At 46.6% G+C, this 21,724-nt stretch overlaps 1 protein-coding gene across 4 annotated transcripts in view; it reads right to left on the minus strand.

Annotated features, from left to right (window-relative positions):
- Positions 1-21,724, minus strand: part of celsr3 (cadherin, EGF LAG seven-pass G-type receptor 3) — a 56,794-nt gene that overhangs the window by 17,382 nt on the left and 17,688 nt on the right. For 3 of the 4 annotated variants that reach the window (XR_003786482.3, XM_029157170.3, XM_029157168.3), the window contains exons 4-18: positions 14,033-14,255; positions 12,489-12,604; positions 12,319-12,407; positions 12,160-12,174; positions 11,700-11,857; positions 10,109-10,272; positions 9,833-9,958; positions 8,688-8,857; positions 8,086-8,271; positions 6,847-6,957; positions 6,566-6,734; positions 2,354-2,495; positions 929-1,049; positions 609-792; positions 27-128 (exon numbers count right to left, since the gene is read on the minus strand). Coding sequence is in view for 3 of the 4 variants with exons in the window: in XM_029157170.3 (XP_029013003.1) it covers positions 27-128; positions 609-792; positions 929-1,049; positions 2,354-2,495; positions 6,566-6,734; positions 6,847-6,957; positions 8,086-8,271; positions 8,688-8,857; positions 9,833-9,958; positions 10,109-10,272; positions 11,700-11,857; positions 12,160-12,174; positions 12,319-12,407; positions 12,489-12,604; positions 14,033-14,255 (2,076 nt within the window). In the remaining variant the exon portion in view is untranslated. The remainder of the gene's footprint in view (positions 1-26; positions 129-608; positions 793-928; positions 1,050-2,353; positions 2,496-6,565; positions 6,735-6,846; positions 6,958-8,085; positions 8,272-8,687; positions 8,858-9,832; positions 9,959-10,108; positions 10,273-11,699; positions 11,858-12,159; positions 12,175-12,318; positions 12,408-12,488; positions 12,605-14,032; positions 14,256-21,724) is intronic. The other variant, XM_029157169.3, reaches the window with a different exon arrangement.

A 21,724-nucleotide genomic window follows, 5' to 3' on the forward strand; every position in this document is an offset into this window, starting at 1 on the left:
GTGTGTGTGTGTGTGTGTGTACGGACCCACAGAGCCTTTCGGGCAAGGCACCGCAGCAGGGAGGTTGAACTTGGTCCGAGGCCACCAGATCCCCTGAGTGATGGTCTTTGGACATCCGTCGTAAATCACTAAGAGAACAGAATAATATGAACCTCCACCTTGTTTAAAATGCACTAATGAGGAACAAATGCTTTTCATGTGACCTGCAGAGAGAAAATGAGCCTGAACAGAGCGCAGAGAATAAAACACCAGTTATAAATTAACTCGTGTAATTACAAACGGGGAAGCTGGAAAGCGACAAAGACGCACAGATGAGAGAGAAACGCAGAACTAGAATTAACTGGAAGATGTTAAATACAAGATGGATATAATTAACAGGTTCTTTGTCTTTTCAGTCTTAGGACCAAGACTGACAAACATGACCTGTCTGAAAGACACAATACAAGGAGAAACTGCAAACCTATGATTACACAGCGAGGAATAAATATTCAACTGTGTGAAATCTATTGAAAATTATACATTAAATTGCAGTTTCATGTAGTTCATTATTCGTCTATTTCACAAACCAACACGACGAGAGCCAAAGCCAAACAGCGTCCGCTCCTCACCTTCGCAGCCCGAGTTCGTGACCTCGGCAAAGGGGTTGTCGCAGGAGTTGCACTGGCGGCCGATCACGCCGGGCCTGCACTGGCACTGGCCGCTCTCCGGGTCGCACGAGCGCGAGAAGGAGCCCACGGGGTAGCAGTCGCACGGCAGGCAGGCGTCCGAGCCCCGCGGGCGGTAGTGGAACTCCTGGGTGCGAACACGGGGACACGAGCGCGGGAGCACAGCCCATTCACAGAGAATGGATCATCAATCACGCACAAGCGCATACAGTTTGAACCTGTTTTAGTAAGGAAATGCTGAAATGCTATTAACTTTCCTTTACCTTGCAGTGGCACTGCCCGCTGGTCTTGTTACAGTCGGGGTCGAAGCCCTTGTTGGTGTCACAGTGACACGGGCCACAGGTGGGAGACCCCCACCAGCCCCTGGGACACAGGTGATCAATCCTGCACAAACACACGGCATCAGAACCAGATCTCACAGGTTCTGCAGCCTCCTGCTCATTGCTATTAGAGTAATACTTCAGCGGAGCTAAAAGCTACTGTAAATTAACTTGCATATTGCAGCCTTACATGTGTCAGGCACACTGTGCTTTTGCAACCAATAAAGTCTTATCTTCTGTTCACGCGCACGTCACCCGTGCCTTCATCTTAATGTGCTGCTTTTTCTCTCTGTCTAATGGATCGCCGAGGAGGTGAGCCTTCCTCACAGCTAATGCTCATTCTCTTTATTGCGCCTAACGGGGATTTTTAAGAGAATCCAGATATCAATGATCTTAATAGAATATTACAATTGACTCGGGTTCTCCAGAGATGTTTTATTACATCTCCAGACAGAGTCTCTTATCCAAATAAAACATAAAATATCTCCCTGCTGTGTTTTTAGCTTCTTAAACAGGCTGAATGGCAAATGGCTCGTCTAATTGTACAGTAAGTAGGGGATTAGGAAGAAGCAGCACTAGTCAAGCACTCGTACGGTTGAATGTCTTCTCTAAATGAAAAATTAACAATTAATTTATCATATTAGGCTTTTTGAACAGAACACGCTTTCATTCATATCTAAATGCTCGAAACAATTCTCACATTGATAAAGAATTAAAAATGGACAAACAGCATTTTCTTTTTAAATGTCGTCATCATCATCATCTTCATCTTCATCTTCTTGTAAATCTATTAACTAGCCAGTGTGGTTATTATGAGTTAGCAGTAATATCAGAGGAATACACTGATTGGTTTAGTGTTTTACTGCCTTCCCACAACCTATGAAAGAAAATGATTAATGAGCCAAACGTCTTGCTGTGGTATAGGAGGAGAGAGGATGAAACGAGAGAGAGGGAGACATCAGGGGAAATTAAGAGACCTGGAGACTTGTAGACATCATTTCATCAGCAGCAGCAGGTGATGTGTGTCTCTGTGAAAGCACACTAACCATTGTAGATTAAAGACATCAGAGCATCTGAAACACGCTCACAGGCTTAAAAAATGAATGTAACGCTGCGGGGATTTAATGGGGAGAGACGAAGGGAGCAAGAGTCGGGTCAGGGTCACGCTCGTTTCACACAGTTTAATGCATACAGATGACCTTAATGTGTGTGTGTGCGTGTGTGTTTGAGATTAAATTAAGTCTACAGTGTCACTATGGACCCCACTAAACCCACTATAAGCGACACACTTGAGCCAAACATCAAAGACTCCACCTTATGTTCGGATCAGAAGCCATTGTGTCCGGGTGCATGCGAGCGTGTGTGTACCTGTGCTGGCAATACTGCCCGTAGTGGTTGTCGCCACAGTCACAGATGTACCCATGGGAGGAGCTGAGCTTCCTGTGGCACTGAGCCTCATTTTCACATGGATTCAGATGGCAGGCGTCAGTGCAGCCTTTCCCGTAGAAACCTGCAGAGAGAATTAGAGAGTGAATAATTGATTTCACAGCTCTCCTGGCTGGAGTGGATTTGTGCGAGGAAGACAAATACCAAACATTTGGTTTGACATTCAAGGAGAGTTTTGACAGAAAATAATCTGTTTGTCTCAAAATAATCAGAAGGCAATTTTTTTTTTAAAAGGTGCAAATCATGACGCACTAATCAGTCTGCGTGAAAGCAAAGACTGCACACTTCAAAACTCTCAACGAGCCACTTGATCGTACGACGTGCAACAGCAACGTTCCCACGGTGCACTTTGGTGTGCGCCGGTGCAGCACGGTAAACAAAGCCGTCACACACTCCACGGCAGCCCCCAGACAATCCACACAAACAAAGCAGCCTCTTATATGGTAATACAGGCCAGCGCACAATCAAAGGACTAACGCAGAGTGCTTCACGTACACTGGATGTATTTAGCACAAATAAAGAAGGCGATTCACCCACACCTGCTTCCCATTAGACAAGATCCCAGAGGTTAAAATACATGTATGACAAAGATGCTCCTAAGTTAAAGGCTTGGAAAAAATGCAAATACTGATGATGGATCTGAAGGAATAAGCAAAACAGACTTTGCCTGGCGCTATTAATAATACAATGACTCTGCATTTTGATGATACTGGGACTGAAGGTTATTCTTGTATAAAGTGTGATTCAATCGAGATTCTGGTCATGACAACGACCGGCTGCGTCGGTCACTCCAGTATCTTACGATGAAATGAAAACGAGCAAATGCTGTGGTACAGGTTGTGGCTATGATGTAGAAATATTGGCATTTATATCAATTCAAACATCAAGTGAAAAACTAATAATCTTTGCAAAAACATTCTTCATTTCATGACTTTCCTGAATCGTCACATATCTGCCTCTCACACGAGTTCCTGCTTCACGCTGTCCGATTAATTTAACAGCAATGAATAGACGTCTGTGTGTGTGTGTGTGTGTGTGTGTGTGTGTGTGTGTGTGTGTGTGTGTGTGTGTGTGTGTGTGTGTTCTATAGAAAATACAGAAACCACTCTGCTTTTAAAGCCTGTGGCCTTGGCTACAACCACATGAGACACACAAAAGTGACTCCCTTTCTTTTTAAATACCTCCCTTATTTCTTTCCAAATGAACCAAACCCACACATAAAACACAAAATACGCATTCATATACATCAGCCTTGTTTTCTACCTTCCACCTCCACAATTTCTTTTTATTTTCATCTGTTTTGCTCTCTGCTCATCGTTGAAAATGAAAACGTCTCAGAAATTATGCAAACACAGTAAAGACATAGTCATAGTTGTTCATTTTTCAATTATTTGTTTCATAAGGTCTTTACACACATGCACATTTATTTCTTCATGTTCATTATCTCTCTCTCTGTCCAAGTCAGATGTTCTCCACCTGTGTGGCTTTGTCTCACACACACACACACACACACACACACACACACACACACACACACACACACACACACACACACACACACACACACACACACACACACACACACACACACACACACACACACACACACCTATCAGTGCTATACATCTTTCACCATGGCAACTGACAAAGAGAGGCGACGGCAGCCTTGGGTGTTTTCAGGTTATAATGACGCCGGCCTTGTCGCAGCAACGCGAGCACGTGAGCGAGGCTTGATTCGGCAGGAAATCAGGAGACTGTTTGTTGGTGTCTCTCACAGTCAGGGTCCAGCAGCGTTTGAGCCGTGCGCACACTGCCAGCGAGACTCACAGCTTCCTGACACTTCACTGTAATAGATTACGATGAGGAACAGGACGGACGGGTCAACTTCCTCTCACTGGCTGCAAATCAGAAAAATGGCAAATGTGTTCCCAGTGGAAACACTGTCTGTATAGTAAATACGCATTAAAGTTGAAAAACTATTTGCTGTAAAGGCATGTGTCACAACAAACCCCGAGCTCCGCACAGCGGACAGAGGCGTCTCAGGTGTTAACAAAGCCACTTAGAGTAAAAACAGCCACTTCGTACAAGCAGCCAACACATTTCTCATCACAGGCTTTGCCGTCGGCGATGCTGCAAACCCACGTCGACTCCGTGTCCTTTCTGAGCCGATCAATAAATGACGTTACTCGGCAGAGATTCATTTTTCTCGGGGAACTTTGCTCTGGCTCAGCACCTTGAGGATCCAACACCTGCTGCAGGCTGCAGCATGGGAAATAAGGCTTTCCTCATCATCATGTTCTCCCACTGGGACCTGGCTCTATGTGGTGCAACCGTGGACCGTGTCCAGAAACAATCTCACCAGTGCACCTTTCTGACAAACGCCATTTAAGGAGCTATTCATTTGGTACTTGAGTTCAGTCGCTTAAAAAACAGGCAAGAAATGCTGAATTGTCTAAATGTGACGGAACTGAAAAGCTCAAGTGGATGCAAATGAACGTGGCCATACTTTACTGTACGTATCACATTTTTACTGCAGTGTAACAAAAGTCAGTGTCAGTGCGTGAAAACGAGCAAAGCAAATGATTGTACATCTGTGTGTGTCTGTGTGTGTGAATGCCGTGTCGCACAAATCACCAGTTGCTATCAGATGCAGAGGAGCATTAGGCTCATTTCATCACCGGTTCCATGAAAGGGAATTATTCAGCGTGCACCTCTCTCTTGTCTTCTCTTCTCTCTCAGCGTTTATTAAAGTTTGATTTTCCTCAGCAACACTCGTTGTAAAACACTTTCCATTTTTAATGCTCATTGTTGCAATAAGAATAAAACTGAGAGGGTGCTGTACTGTATGTGCGCGTGCGTTTACAGTAAATAGGTGCATGCACACTCCATTTGTGGGTGAGTGACAGCATCTCTCTCTCTCTCTCTCTCTCTCTCTCTCTCTCTCTCTCTCTCTCTCGCCCGGGTGAGCGGGCGCTGCGGGCGTGTGCAGGATGCTACGTGATAGCGGCGCCTCCCTGCTTCCTCTCCCGTGCTGCCAGCCCCCAGGCTTCCTCTCATGCTCTCCCCTGCAAACTTTTCTCTCCTGAGCAACTTTCTTTTGCAGCCACTTATTGACCCAACTTAATGTTACCCGGAGCTTAAAGTAAACTTGCGGAAAGATGCGAGCGTCATAAGAAACTGTGAGAAAGTTGTTTATTTACCCACTAAAATGTTAAATCTTGAAATAAAATCTTTTATAAGGATCCTCAAAATTTGTCACTGTAGAGTATCTTCTTCTCTTAGTAAGGAAATAAACATATAGCCTTTAATCATCTAAGAGTGATGGTTGTCTAATCATAAAGACCTGAAAACAGAAATGAACTACAGCTGCTACATCAGTGGCAAAGTTTCAAATTAAATCGAATGCTGCTCCCTCTTTCATGCTCTGTTTTCTGTTCTCATGTTCATTTCTCTCTCTTTCTCTCTCTCTCTCTGGTGCACATACATGCCAGTGGTGTGTGGATTTACTCCCAACTGTGTCACCAGCGCTTTCAGGGTATTTGCTTTGACTTCTTCTCTGCTCTTATTGCACTTGCCTCAAAACACTTAGTGTTTATTTTACTCTATTTCTGTCGTCGCCGTCTTTCCCTTCATTAATCATTAACATCTCAGTTCCTCCTCTGCCTTCTTTTCATCTTTCTGTTGTGCTCTTCTTCCTCTCTACAGTACGTCTCATGTCTTATATGTTTACCCTCCTCCCTCCACTTCTCCTCCATCCCCATCTCTTTTAATCAGGTTTTTCCCAACACATTAATTCTGCCTCATTATATTCACCTGACTAAGGAGATTCTGAGAGTCAGCCTGCAGTCTCTCAGTCTCAGGTGGATGCGAACTCATTATGCATTCCCAAATATCTCTTTAACCCACTTATCCTTCTCTCACTGTCTAACTAGCTTTTCTACTTTTTCCGCTCACACAACATCCAATGCTAAGAGGATATCTTTGGATTAGATGTCAGCATATATGCAAATAACTCAATGTTTATTGTATGTAAGCACAATTCTAATATACCATACCATCAAATGCGATCAAATGCAAAAGCAGTCTGATACAGGATGTAACTCATCATCATCATCAGCGTCATCTCGCACTCACCAGGTTCACAGACACAGGTGTGCCGCTCCCATTGGTCTAAACAGCTGCTGTGGGCGGGGCAAGGGGATGAGGCGCAGGGTTTGCCAACATTGCAGCCGGTCTCCACTTTGATGGCTCTTGATGGGTGGGACAGGGCAGGGGCGTCCGGCCTCACACCCAGACGAACACCCTACAGAGAGTCAGAGGAGCTTGATGGTGCTTGTCCTATTCCTATGTTGTATTTTCATCCTCCCACTAACCACAAACCAATAAATGTTTAGACCTGAATCCTCTATCCTCACCTGTATACAGCCTTTTATTCCATTCTGGACCTCTCCTGAGCCCAGCACCCCTCCCACGTGCAGATGCTTCACCTTCAAGCCGTGGATCTCATTTCCCACTATCACTGTTCCCTAATGGGCGTGTGGGAGACAGATGGGGAAAGAAAAGGCAAAGATTAGGATTATTAACACCTATAGGTGAACACAATATTTGAACAAGGCTCAGTTACAGGGAAACATGATGTGCTTCGTAGAAGCCGATGTTTTTTATTCTAAACGCACCGTGGAAGTCATGATTCTTCAATTTTTTTTTATTTACACCTAAGGAGCCAGAACCATGTCTCCACAGCAAGACTGACTTTATTAAATAAGAAACAATAGTAACATGCGAGAGCCGGCGAGAAGGTCAGTGCTTGGCTGATATCGCTGTCAGTGCATTGAAGCCACGCTGACAGGTAGCTTAGTTCACAACAACCAGGAAAATAAAATCAATGAATCCAGTTTATCATCTCCCAGGAGCGAAACGCGATACAATATGATCAGGCTGGAGCTGTACACGTGACAAAGGATGTCAACGCTAGTAGCAGTTTAATTGGCAGCTTCAGTGTTTGATAATTTCACATTTCAGCATCATTTGGCCAGTGTTTGTTCACAGTCAAAGAAATATAATATAAGCAAAAGGTTTTGAGAATTAAACAGACTTTGAAATAGAGCCTATGAGTTTGCACTCACTTCAAATACGTTTATCAGGGGGGTGTGCACTTCTTTTGTATTTTGACTAAACTAGGAAAGTGTGTCTCAGTCTTTCTCTGGCAACTCTTTTCATTCGAGACTGCACATTCTTTGATAACATGGATGCTGCAGTTGCTCTTCTTCACCATGACTCATAGCAGAGTGACGTACTGCCTCAAATACGGAGATGAGTGACTTATTGGATATTAATAGAAAGCCTCACCTTGATTCATATTCATAGCTTCACAAATCTAGTTCTTCCCATCTGATGAGGCTAAATATTATTGTCCGACTGATTATTTGTAGAACAGCTAAATTAAATGAAACTCAATAATCAAGAGATGAAAGAAAACATCTAATTTATTAAACGTGAGTATTTAAGATTGTAATTCTGCTGTGGGTTATAAAACACTCAAAATGAACAGTTAATGGAAAATGGCTCATTATTCAACAGAGCAGATATGAGGAAACTGTGTGCTTGTTGCAGACAGATTGGAGTCGCCTTGGAGGTTTCACCTCATCTATTACCTGATAGAGTCCAAAGTCGAGGCGCAGCGTGGCCACGTAACGCGTCTCGCGGCCACTGCGGACGTCGCGCAGCTCCAGCTGGAGGTCGTGCCACCGTCCGTCCGCCACCTGGACCTGATCCAACCTCAGGCGCACCGGTCTGGTGGAGCCGCGGGTCACCGAGAACACCAGCTGACCACCTGTGACCTGAGGACGACAGGCAGACAGATATAGAACAAGCATCGCTTCAAAACGGTGGAGACGTGAAACAAGCAGCCGAGGAGACGCTGAGGTTAATATCTTTGTGTGTGGGAGTGTGAAATCCAGCGTCTCGTCTGCACTCCTGCCAACATGCTGCTGACTCAACGCTCTCTTTGAGAGCAGAATTGGAAATTTAAACCATATATAATTTTGAAGACAATAAAACCATTTGAGCTTCTAAGGCAAATAGCGACTCAAAAAAACCTAAAACAGAAGCAAATGAGCCATAATCCACATAAAAGCTGCTCACACATTTAGCACCTCACACTAAGTCCCAGTGATTGGATTTATGCAGCATTGAGGCACAATCGCTAATTGTTCCGGTACAAAAGAGAAGCAGGGGAAGGTTTTGGGGCGCCTACCTGAAACAGCAGGCTGGTGTACTGGCCGGCCTGGGCCTGCAGCAGAAGCCCGTCCCGCGCTCTGGTTCTGAACACCAGGCCCAAGTACCACGGCGTGGAGATGGTCACGTCGTTCTTCAGGTCCCACCACAGGGCGCTGTTACCCAGGAAGCGGTGGGGGTGGGGCATGACTGCGTGGAGGGAGGGTGACGGGAAGCAGAGTTTATTAATGTTCAGTAATGAGTCTGAACATGAATTATTTCAGCAGCTTGAGGGGGAAACGACTACACATCTAGAAAATGATTGAAAGGCCGTAAAGACGACACGCTGCTTCACATCACGGAGCGTTTTTCCCACCATGATGAGCCAGATGATGTTGTGTCCCACTGAGCAGAACACGAGCGCAAAATAAGCCTGCAACCAGAGCGCATTCCTCTTGGAGGCCGAGAAAACGGCCTCGTTTCACCCCGCAGGCCTCTCCGGCCACATGATTTCCCCACAGGCTCGACCACCTGCGCTCGAAAAAACCTGACACACCGGTAAATATTAAAACTGTCAACTGGGCTCCAGCTGGGCTGCAGGGCGTCCACGGGTGCGTGGGGGATTCCTCTGGGTTCGTCAAAGTCCAATAAATCAGAGACAGAAAAGGCTACTTCGTATTAAACCCAGTAACTTATTCCGTGAGCCTCAGCGAGCCGCGCCGCAGTTCTCACTTAATGTTGGGATTTAAAGAAGCAAATCCATTTCTCCCGTTTCCACTCAGACAAAAGTCCTTCACCTATCGATTCATGAACACACATTCCACTTACACCCTCGCTTTAGCTCCGATACCAGCGTCTTCCAGCCGACAACGGTGTTGTGTCAGCACGAAATAAGGGCCGAGCGTGGAGTGGGCGCGACGCAGGCTATTTTGCGTGTTTTAATCTGTGCTACTGACACATTTTCCCCCTTCTAAAGCTGCTTATAGCTGTAATTTAACCAATGCATGAATAACAAACCAGTGTTCAGGCTGAAAGCTGTGTTCACATCTGTAATTATTCTGGAATTAATGAGGCATTAGTATAATTAGGTCCAACACACAAAGGCGAAAGAAGCTCAGGATTTTTAAGCGCGTCACCACTTGAACCGATGGCCTCAGATAAATATGAACTCGCGTAGCCTCTTACCGTGGCTGCAGTCCTTGCCTCCGTACCCCAGGGGACAATCACAGGAGAACGTCTCCCAGCTCACCCTGCAGGTTCCTCCGTTCTGACAGGGGTTGGACTTACAGAAGGGCAGCTTAGCGCTGCAGCCTGGGGGAAGAGGAGGAGACACCAATAAAGCATCCAAAGATTCAGGTTTAGAAGAATCAACAGACTCTAATAGCCTTTATTTGTGTTCATATTGTATCTATGGCCTGTGGTTAGACATTAGAAGTGTGTCATCACTGAAGTAGTGCTAACCTGGGATGGTTCCATTATTAGCAATAAATCCAGCCAGGTCCAGCGGCTTGCTGTCAATGTGCAGCTCCTTCATACAACCGATAAACTCTCTGGTGCCAAACGGGAAGTTGTCTGGTACGTTGGGAACTCCACCCAGAAACAAGGGGCCAGTCAGATCCAGAGACCTGAAACAAGTAGAGTAAATAAGATGCTGAAGGAGAGGAAGGAGGTAGCAAGAGAAGGAGGATTATCCTGAAAGGGATGAAGGAAGGGGTACAAGAAAGGGGAAAACATGAAAAGATGGTATGAGAGAGGCGCAGGGATTAAAAAAACCCAGAGATTAAATGTGTCACGGAAGGTAAATGTCAAAGAAACAGGAATCAGAGAATAATAGAGGGGTTTAGGGAGAAAGGAAATGATGTTCCTGGGTGTAAAATTGAAAACGCCAGAATAAAATATGAAGAAATAGAAGATTAAATGGGAGTTACAGCAAATAACAGAAGAGCAGAGGTAAAAGATAGATGACAGGCAGGAGAGGAAAGGAGACAGAAGGCTGCAGCGACTGTTAGGGGACGAGATAGAGATGAAAAACAGGGAAATACAGCAATGACAAAGGGGACACGTGGAGGCAGACGAAGAAGCAGATGAACAAACAGGAGATTAAGTGTGAGTTACAGCAATTATCAAGAGAGAGTGAGCACAAAGGCGTCTGACGAGAGCGACGGGGACAGCAAATAACAGCTGAGAGACAAAGACGCGGGAGCCGTCACGTTGTCGCCCTGACAGCGCCTCCACTCACACACGGCGGGTGTGAGACGCGTCGAGAGGAGGCATCTGAGCCGGACAAACAAGAGATTAAGCGCAAGTTACGGCAAATATCAACAAGGAGCGCGATCAGGAGAGGACGGCGAGGCTGAGTAGAAGGAGGGCGAGGCGCTAGTGGAGAACGGGAGAAGGAGGGCGTTGATGCTTTAGTCTTTGATCGGCCTCGTCTCCTCTCAGCCTGACAGAACACAGGCACCGTGATTACAGCTTCAACAGACGAGGCCCCACATCGACACCATGACAGGCCGCCGTTTCGTGCCGTCCACATCTTCGGCTCAGGTTTAGTGGACGGAACTCCGGCAAGGTTAAGCGGAACAGACGCTCTGAGGCGAAGCGGCACGTCCAGAGGCGCCCATTCCAACGGTTTGATCGCGAGACGAGCGATGAAAGGGAAAGAGCGTTAACGAGACGGAGACACAGACACAGACAGACGTGAAGCAGCGCGAAGACGCGGCGCAGCCGAGCCTCATTAGACGTCTGAGGATTCCCCCCCACCGTCACCTCATCACCCTGATCTGACATCCCCCGAAAATCCCTCCCACGGAAAAACAGCGCCTGTCACCGCTAAAGGTTTAGCAGCATTTGAACAGATTACGCTGCGTAAATGTGCATTAAATCGTGTGTTACAGCTGCTTTTCACTGCACAACGGCCAATGTTTTAAGCTGCTTTAAGCCAATCTGACACTGGTGGAATCCTAAAACCATTACCTTATCTAAACAGATGAAATGAGCTATATCCACTTCAACAAACACATGTAAAAATAAAAAAAGAGCACGACCCACTCACTTCTTGCTGCTGGTCTGCTTGCCCTGCGCGGCGCAGCTATAATTCCCGAGCTGCAGCCCGAAGCGCAGCGACAAGGCCGTGTCGCAGTCGTCCACGCTCACCACGGCGATCTTTTCATCCGACGGACCCTGGGCCTCGCCGCTCATGCTGCGCTTGGGCTGGAAACACAAGCACACAAGGTTGAGCGGAGTCTGAGGAGACGGAGCAGGAAGGCGCTGCGAGGCCAGAAAACATGCACCGGGCAGCGGGATCGGGCGGCGCCAGGATCTACGGGGCTACTGTGGAGCTTGTTAGAGGGGAAAGGGGAGAATTGAGTTAGTACGACAAGAAGCAGACGCTGTACACGGGGAGTAACAGCAGACGCACACTCACGCCTCGCTTACTGTCGGGTGAGGAGCAGGAATAGAAAGAAAGAAGGGGAGGAGGAAGTGTAGGTGCACCCTGACACACTCATACTCACATAGCGTGTAGCTGGCTGAGGAAGATGGAAGAACACGAAGAAAATTAAAGGCGACGTGGCCAATATGAGTGAATAAATGCACTCGCAGAACCCCGACGTTAAACTAATCCGCAGACGTATAACAGTGGGCAAAGGAGCTGATCGGAGACGTGGCCTCACCTTGTTGTAGTAGTGGATGTGAACCGTGTGCCAGTTTCCATCGCTCACGCCGCCAGGCAGGAAGGGACTCACCTGAGTGGACGACTCACCTGCAGGGAGGATGTTGGCATCAGAAACACAACACAGCCACTGGGAGAAGCGGAACTAATGCTGTATCGGTCAGTGGTCACCTGTGGAATATTTGAAGACCACTTGTCCTTCCTGGATCTCCAAAGCGATGAAGTCGTGTTTTTCATTGAAGCGTCCGTTATAGAGGAGGAGTCCGTTGCTCTCCATGGTAGCAAAACTAGACAATGCACAGAAATTCAATATCGTTAGAAAGGTTCTTATTGAAAACACTACAAAATATGAGTATTACACCATATTGTTTTACACTGGAATGGCAATATTGTATTAAATACTCAGATTCTGAGCCTTTGGGTTGTTTAAAATGTAATTGCAGAAACTCAGATTTCATTCATTAAAAGACAGATAATATAGAATACAAATGACATTCAAACACTATAGTTCTCCACACTTACATTCCTTAAAGCTGCTCAGACTGCTGTTAGAAGCAGTGTTTTACTATGTTTGTAATCAGAGTGGAATGAATAGTTTCCATAGCAATGTCAAGGAGACCTGCTGAGGTCAAGGCTACCTTGTTTGCACAGCTTGATCAAAAACAAAACATTATGTCTACTCTGTATTCATACTCACATATACAGTACCTGGTCTTAAACCTAAACACAAAACTATATCACTCCAGTCGATCTTAAAGATGACGGCTGATATGAGATATCATGTGGAGCAGGTGAAAGAAGAGACCAACAACAGTTCTGCCTTGAAATGGCTTGAAAACAACAAGGACTCACTCAGTTTGCACAAAATGTCCATCCCTTCTAAACACAGAGAGACTTTCTCTTCAACAAACAAATCCCAGTGGAAGCTACACAGATTAGAGTTCATTCCATGACTTACGGTAAATACAATCGCCTCTACACAACTGGGCGTCACAGACCAACAGGACACATGGCGCATTTACTTATTAATAAGTCCATTTGGCCAAAAGGCCATGACCGCAAGATCTGATATCCCAAGGGTAATGTAACCTTAGCAACCATCATGCAGTAAGTTGACATCACCCATGGCAACCATTCCATAAGACTCCATGATCAGGCTCAAGGACCACTTCAGATGTCCAATGAACAACCGCTCTGTATCCCAAGAGAAGAGTGAGCAAGACAAAGGACACCGTAAAAAACTAGAGGGAGAGTTGGAGCCAAGGTTTAAGTTGAAACAGGCAACACAAATACATCCCTTCTATAAAATAGAACAAAACAAGAGGAACAAGGTGAAACATGAGCAGAGAGAAGGAAATGAGATGTTACAGAGACCTGCTGAAAGGCGAGTGAAAGGAGAAACCTCACTTTTGATTGGAGAGAGAGGTGGAACGAAGCTGAGAGGGGAGTCATGTCTAACGGGATCGATTTCTGAGACGGAGATGAAGTAAATAGATTAAAGCAAAGAGAGAGAATATAATCAGGGCATAAAGAGGAGCGGCTATGGATCTATGCCTGAGTGGGGCTGGATGAGGAGGGACGTCTGCTGTACGAGGGGAAGGAGAGAAGAGATGCAACAAAAACTAAACAAAAATATCAATACGTGGAGACTTGGAGATGGAAAGTGCATTTAGGAATATCGAGCTTTCCAAGCGCTCAGAAATCGCTCTACTCACGTTAATGAGATGGAGAGGTGGAATCTCTGCCGGAGGCCCCGGAACATGGCGAAGGACTTGGGCGGGAAGGAGCGGGCGGTGACGGTGCAGTACGGGCGCTCGTAGCCGCCGGCCGGACACTCGCAGCGGAAGCCGCCACCGGAGAGCTCGCGGCAGGTGCCGCCGTTCCGGCACACGCCGGGAACGCAGCGGCCCTGGCGCCGGTCGAACTCGCAGCGGTCGCCTGTGGAAGCGAAACATAAGAAACGTCCAGGAAGTTGACGCTCATAGGAACTAATAGCATAAATAATACATGTACTGTGTACAGAACGCAATCAGCTCTTCTCAGCCACTGCTGCTCGAGGACCTTTATTACGCTTTGAAAGGTTGAGCTGTATCACTTGAGAGCCTTCTGTTGGTTTCGGATGGAGGCCACTTCACACGAGGTTCTTGAAATCCCTGCTCCCCCCAACGTGTGAAGCCGGAGTTTCCTCCCCGTCAACAGCTTATCAGGCGTTCTGCAGGACAGGTCTGCGTTTCTGTCAAGCTGTGAACTGGATTTGCCCGACGCTTGGGATGTAAATGAGTTCTTGATTAGACAGAGGAAGCAGCTGGGCGCCGATTCCCGGGGAGCCGGGGTCGAGGCCACCGTTAACCTGCCGAGGACCAACCTTTATCGTCCTCCCAATGAATAACACATAACGTACAGTGCGATACGGTGCTTTCAACGGTACGCTTGCAGGAGAAAGAGGGACTCGGACTTTTTTTATAAGTGCGTGGGAGACGAAAAGCCAACACAAACAAACCTAGAGACCAGAATAAAGGCGGATTTGGCCACCAGTCAAACAGGCGCCGGTCCGGGGCGTCTGGGGAAGCAGAAACGCCCACGCAGCGCCTCATAAAAGACGCGCGTGGGTGGACGAGATTTTGGTTTTCACCTTTTCCTTGAGCGCGGCCAGACGCGCATCGTGTGATATGCGGCGCACACGGACGCAAACACCCGGTGGCCTCGGCGCAACCAGAAAGCAGCTGCAGCCGGCCCCGGGACACGCGGCTCCTCCAGGACCCACTTAAAAACCCGCTGACGGCCCCACGAGCACGCGCCGGCTCAGGCGGTGCCGAGAATACGCTCACGGGCCCGTTGCTCAACCTTGAGCAGCACATTCAGCGTCTGACCCCGAATTCGACCCGAGTCTGACCCGAACCATTAAACCGCCAGTCCTGCGTGTCGCCGAGCAGCTTCAAGATCGAACGGATGATCCTGGACCATGTAAATTAGAAGCAAAAAGGGCTGGACCCTCGTGGTCTGATCCCATGGGGTCCATCGTCATGCATTCTCCCGACCTGTTCAACCCAGTCGTACTGTACCGCTCAAACGCTCCAGGTGAGAATAATAAAGAGACCCCGCGTGTGTGGAAAACCATACTCACACAGATCCTCTGTTGGCCCTAATGTAAGACCCAAATTCAAAAACCACAATGGAACGAGTGGAAAGTCGCTCATCCTTTGCTTCAACCTCCTCCACGTGAGGAGCAAAAGCTGCCACGACTACTGTAAAAGCAGTCAACCTCCGATATGTCCAGCAGCGCACACGTGTGACTCAGACCCCCCCACTACTTCCTGAATCTCATTATCTCCACTCAGTTTATTCGTTTGTCCGTCCTGCTCGCCAGCTCACACTTCAAGACAATGGGCAGCTGACATCTCCCAGCTCAACAGACACACACTCACCCGCTCACTCACTCACTCACCCGCTCACTCGCTCACTCACTGAGCTCGGCTAACAGTCGCCCAAGGACATCTGAATGATCACATCTGTCCGTCCTTGTTCAGTTTCCTCTCATCCTCGCTGCCCTCTCACATTAAACATATACTGCTGTGTAAGTGCACAGGGACCCAATTAAATAACACGCACACACACAATGCACAGATCGCCTGCCTTTTGTCTCTTGCACCCACTCGACCGTGCAGACATTCTCATTAATATTAAAATAAATAAATAGACATTAATGCTCATGAATTATGCGTGTGGTGACACACACACACACACACACACACACACACTACAAACACAATTTTATTATGCGCACGCATGATGAGCAGGTTGACAGATGACACGCCTATGCGTGCACGTGCAGGAAGTTAAAGTTCAAACAAAAAAAAAACAACACGCACACACAGTCCGACAATAATTAGAGGAAGTGAAGCAAACGTTATCGCTCCGTCACCGACTCAACCGTCGTCTTTTCATCCCGCCTCCCGTCCAGGTGGCGCGGAGGCGACAGGAAACCGGCGCCGCTCGCCGCCCAGACTCCGACACGCGGACACGCCGGTCCAACAATTACCGTGCTAAACAAGCGGCTGCACGTGCACACGCGGCTGCTTTTTAATGAGCCGGCGCACACGCGCGCGGTCAAACAAAGACGAGTGCACACGTGCTCATTAAGCGCTTGCTACGGACCCTGAACGCACCAAGCGCCTTTATTTGAGACGCCGTCGTTTAATCTACACCATCTCAGCCTGGCTCACTTCTCCTCGTTTCCTCTCCTCGTTCCTTCCTCCTATTTCCATCCTCCCTCCATCATCATGTATAAAACGCCCCACACTTGGCGCTTCCTTCCTCCTCCATCACTCCTCTCCATTTCTTTCTCTCCTCCCGGCTTAATGCATTCACCCCTCCTTCATTCATGCAGATGTTTTATTCATCAAAGCCAGTGTTCTCCAGTCTCCCCCGGCATCTTAGTTTGCTCCTCCCCACCTCGTTGCCCCCACTCCTCCAACGCAACACATGGTACATCCCCGGGGGACGCTACGCTCCCTCTTCTTCCTCTTGTCTCGCATCTCTCGCTCCTTCTGTGCAGCCCTACAAGTAGTTGGTGCCTTCAGGGCGGCTTGTGATTTTAAGTTTTGGGAAGGAATATGACTCAGAAATCGGATTCAGTGATGTTGCCATTTCTTCCTGTACAAATGTTTTGCTCCTCTGTCATCAACTCATTTTACATTTAATTCAGGAGATATATAGTTTTAGAGCTTTTATCTATATTGACCTTAACTTTTTTACACTACACTCATATTCTTCCTCCATGTTTCCTATTATTTTTAGCTGCTGCCATTCACTGGTTGCTTTTCTTTCTACCTCAAAGACCTTTTTGCTCGCTTTGCTCTTTTGCCCGTTTCCTCCTTCACAATCCTCGTACTTGTTTGTTTTACTTTTCCAAGTTATTCTGATTACTTAAAACCATGAACTTGTTTTTCCTCTCCTCTCACACTGCTTTTATTTACCTCTCAAGCCAACTAATCATATCACCTACAGTTCCATATAATATGCACATTTACACATTGTATATTTTATTCATAAACTGCCGACTTCAGGTCTCTACCCTTGTTTTTCTCTGCTCTATCCAAGCCTCATCCTGGAAACTAAACGGTCTCAGAGCTCCAGCTGATTGCTCCATTTATCTTTTATCTCCCACTCTCCACAGAGTAATTTATTCGTCGTCCTGCTTGCTAGCCCCCCTCGGTCTCACACACATCCACCACCAACACTTCACTATCTTTTAATTTCCCCAAAGTCATTTAGTCTTACTTACACACACTTTATTCTCTGTCACTGTTTCCCCAGTTAATTTGGTCTCATTCCTAGACACACAAGCGCATTTATTCATTCTATTAATGACCTCACTCAGACTTCGGCCCATGCTATTTTCTCTCCCCCTCTGTCGCTGTCTCCCCTCCACCCTCACCCATCCAGCCTGGTGTTATCTTCCACCCTTTTCCTCTCCTCATCATTTCACCCCGGCTCCTCATCCTCAAACTCTCATGACCTTCATTCCTTTTTGCAAATGTCGCTGCATCTTTTTTTTTCTTACTCAAAACTGACACCATCTCATCCCCCAGAGGCTCATCTTCGCTTTTAAGTGTAATATTAATGTGTGTGTGTCACAGCAATTTCCCTATTTTTCGTCTTTAAGCTTTAAAACACATTTTCTTGATTTCATTGGGGACTTGTAAGTTGCCAAGTACATAATTGGGCCAGATTAATAATTAGCTCTGCCACTGGACATATGTTAAACAAGCGGAGCATTCTCTGCACTTTATCAAGGACTCCTGGGGCCAGTTCCACTGGGAGACAAACCTGCAAATTGGAAGATCGACAGGTCAGATTTCAGTTCTGGCATCAAATCGTAGTTCATGTACTTTATTGTTTCCTCTCTGCTGCTTTGCGGAGCCATAATGGCCTCAGCATTTCTCTTCCCACAAACAGGTCCTGCCATTAAGCCTGATGTGTAAGGTGATGATTCTGAGCCAACCATACACACGGACTCATACGCTTTCAGAGGGTTTGCTCTGTGTGTGATCTGTTTACTCTTGCTATCTGGTGGATTAAATTTCCCAGTCCCCCATGCATATCTGCTTCATCACATCCGAAACGAATTGCGTCCCCGCCTACCACACTTCTTCTGTTTCTCAGCTTCCCTTGGTGTAAAACACACATCACCTCTCCGTGACTAAGAGATTTAATTTCTTCCTATCATTTCCTATTGCATCTTCTCACAAACGGATTTAGTCTCAGCTCTGAGACGTACCCTCCACGGTGTCCCATGCTGTTTGCCTCATAGCACGGAGCTTGATTTCAGGCTTAGTGGCTGTTGCACACTCAGTCAGTGATGCCAGCCTAGCACGTTTTCAGTAAAATAAGCACTAGAGGGTAGAGCTATGAAATTCTTTGTGAGTAAAGCAGAGCAGGGGCTGTCTGCTGTGCCAGCAGGAGGTCGTACTACAACTTCCCCGCTGCAGATTTACTCTGAAGTGAGGTGCCCTAGAAATAAAGGGGTCTGTTATCTACAGGGGGAGAATCTAATTATGCATAAAAAAATGTACAGCCCCCAGATTAAAGCATAGTTTAGCACAATCTAATGGTATAAAGTGTGTTAATGGGAACATCAGCCTGAAAGCACATTTTACTGTTTGCAGTACAGCTGGATTTCACAGGGAATGCAGCTAATTGCCTTAATGCAGATTATAGATTTATTTCAGAGGACCGATTTGGAAGAGAACATCACTGGGTTGAAATGCATTCTAACCTAATTCTGCTTTTGGAGACCAATGTCTGGACATAAGAAATGATCAAAACTAAATTCTTTGACAAAAGCAACAATGTTGTTATTTGTGCATAGAAATGAGCAGTTTCTTTTCAGGGTCCCAGGATGTTTTCTCTATGGTTCATGTACCTGATAACTTCCTGGACCAGTGCTGAGTGTTCGCTATAGTCTACTGACGCCTGCTGCGGCAGTTTCCCATGGTTTTCTCAGCACCATGTCTGTGGGGCTGGCTCTATAACAGCAGTGTTAACCTCTTTACACGGCAGGATTTACCATCTTTAGGGTAGAAAGCAGCGGCAGACCTCTCCAGCAGATGTCAAGCCTCACTCACCCGGGGGCTGTCTGTGTGGTTTACACACAGTTCTATTGACTTTACCTGCGTGTGTCTCAGACTGTGGGGGGAGGTGAAGTTTCTGAATAGTGTTTACAGAGAGTTGAACTGTGAGCATTTTCCATGGGCACAACTGATGATTTTCAGCAAAGTGTGATTATTTTAATATTACCTTCACTGGTCAGTGACTCTAATCCAGCCTGGAGCACAGAAGTGGGTCAGTAGTCACCGCCTCCACAGAGATTAATAAATGGAAATGTTTTGGTTTAAAATGGGTTAGGTGAAAAATATTTTGGCTAATCTCATGGACGAAAGCATGACATCAGCAAACAGGCGCATTTACAGATGAACGTGACGAAGGAGAAAATGAAGTTCATCGCTTGGTTGTGATGTCTTCTTCCTGTGACATTTAAAATGATACTGTAACAATACCTCCAGGAAATGTGAGTCATGATACTGGTGTATGAGCTATAATGTGACTGACACATGACTTCAGTATCTTTCCTTCCCCTCAGCCGCTCCCTGGGGAGGATTTGGCTTTCTGTTCTGGCTTTGTTCTGCCGAATCCACGTCTACAACAGACCATATAGTTGGAACAATGAAGTAAATTAACACAGAGAAAAGAACTAGTTTATCCCCTACGTTTCCCTGTAATGTTAATCCTGTCTGAATAAGGCTTAACTTGAGGAAACGTCTGTAGTTTTACAATCGGGTTCCTGGAAGCTACTGTTTACATTTTTTAAAATATTTCTCCTGGAATAAAGATAAAGTTTCTGCTCTCAGTTGAAAACCTACCATATGGTTTCAGGGAAAAGCGATTCAAAGGCGCAAAGCGCGTATGAGGGGTTGAAGGGAGGCAGGTTCGGATGGAGAATTTGAAAACAATGAATCAGGAGCAGCAGCGAACTTGGCTTGGGGAGATTTCTCTGCCTGTGTTGCAGAATCAATTGGACCCTCTTTATTCCGATCCCGTTTCCTCCCTGTAGCCCCGGGGCGCTGACAAGACACGGCAACACCCGACGCCTACGCGGGAAGAGCGCAGCCCAAATCACGCAGAACCATCTGACTTCCGTCTCCGTACGCTCACCTCTCATCCTCCATCCGTCTCTGTCGCTGCTCCCCTGCAGCTTTCCTTCCCTATCAATCTCTCCGAATCCATTTGCCTCTCCCGTCTCTCGCGCTGACATTCCCACCCTTCCGTGCCGGTTTCTCTCTCCTCCCTCTCCTGCCTTCCAATCTTTTTCTGCCGCTTTCCTTTTAGCCAACAATTATCTATTATTCTCCTCTTGCCCTTTGTGTATTTGACCCTAAGGCCCCTACGCATCCGTTGATAACAGCAATCTTGTAGGTTCACTGCATGTCACGCTGCACGAGATGGATCCAATAAGCTCACTATCAAACAGTGGGAACAGTGGAAATTATGACATGTGCACAGCAGAATACAACATCTAACAGGCTCGCACAGATAAACTCCAGCAGCCTTTTCGCCTAAAAGCCAAAAGGATGAGGCAAATTCTCTATGATGAGCTTTATTCCTGCTCCTTTTGATTTTATTTCCTCCTCACATTCCTATTTTTCCTTCTTACTTCATCTTTCTATTATTATCAGACTTTGTGACTCCCTCCTTTTTCTTCCATCGTACTCTCTTCATTCTCTTTCCCACTTATTCTGTCTTTCTTCTTCAATTCCTCCCCTTGCTCTTTTTCCTCCCACCCCATCTTTATCTCCTTTTCTGTCTGCCTTGGTGGGAGTTTGGAAACCACTCTGTCTCTCTCATGAAAGGAAAGTGTTGCTTCACTCCCTCAGCTCGCTTTTGATTTGAAATAAAAGGATATGTGAAATATCCTCCAGACACAGACGCACTCACACTGGCATTCGGGGGATCTATCCTCTCCTACATCAACTCAGTGGCTCAGGATTGAAGCAATGTGGCTGTAAGAAGTAGCAGGAGAGAGGGAGAAGTGAGCCTTGTGTGCTGGGAAAGGTAACAAGAAGTGTGAGGCTGTGTCTGTGTGTCTGAGGGCGGACAAATTAGCTTGACGAGAGTAAAAAAGAGTAAGGGGTTTGTGGTGGCAGCAGTACAGTAGATGTGTGTGTGTGTGTGTGTGTGTGTGTGTGTGTGTGTGTGTGTGTGTGTGTGTGTGTGTGTGTGTGTGTGTGTGTACAGTAGAGAGAGGAGGAGGAAGATCCCCCAGGAGGCAGAGAGTGCGTTTTCATGTTGTTCAGCTCAACATGAATGAAAACAGTGCAGATCAAAAAGGAAGTCAATGTGGGACACGA

This window comes from Betta splendens, chromosome 7 (assembly GCF_900634795.4).
Source record: "Betta splendens chromosome 7, fBetSpl5.4, whole genome shotgun sequence".
Taxonomy (NCBI): Eukaryota; Metazoa; Chordata; class Actinopteri; order Anabantiformes; family Osphronemidae; genus Betta; species Betta splendens.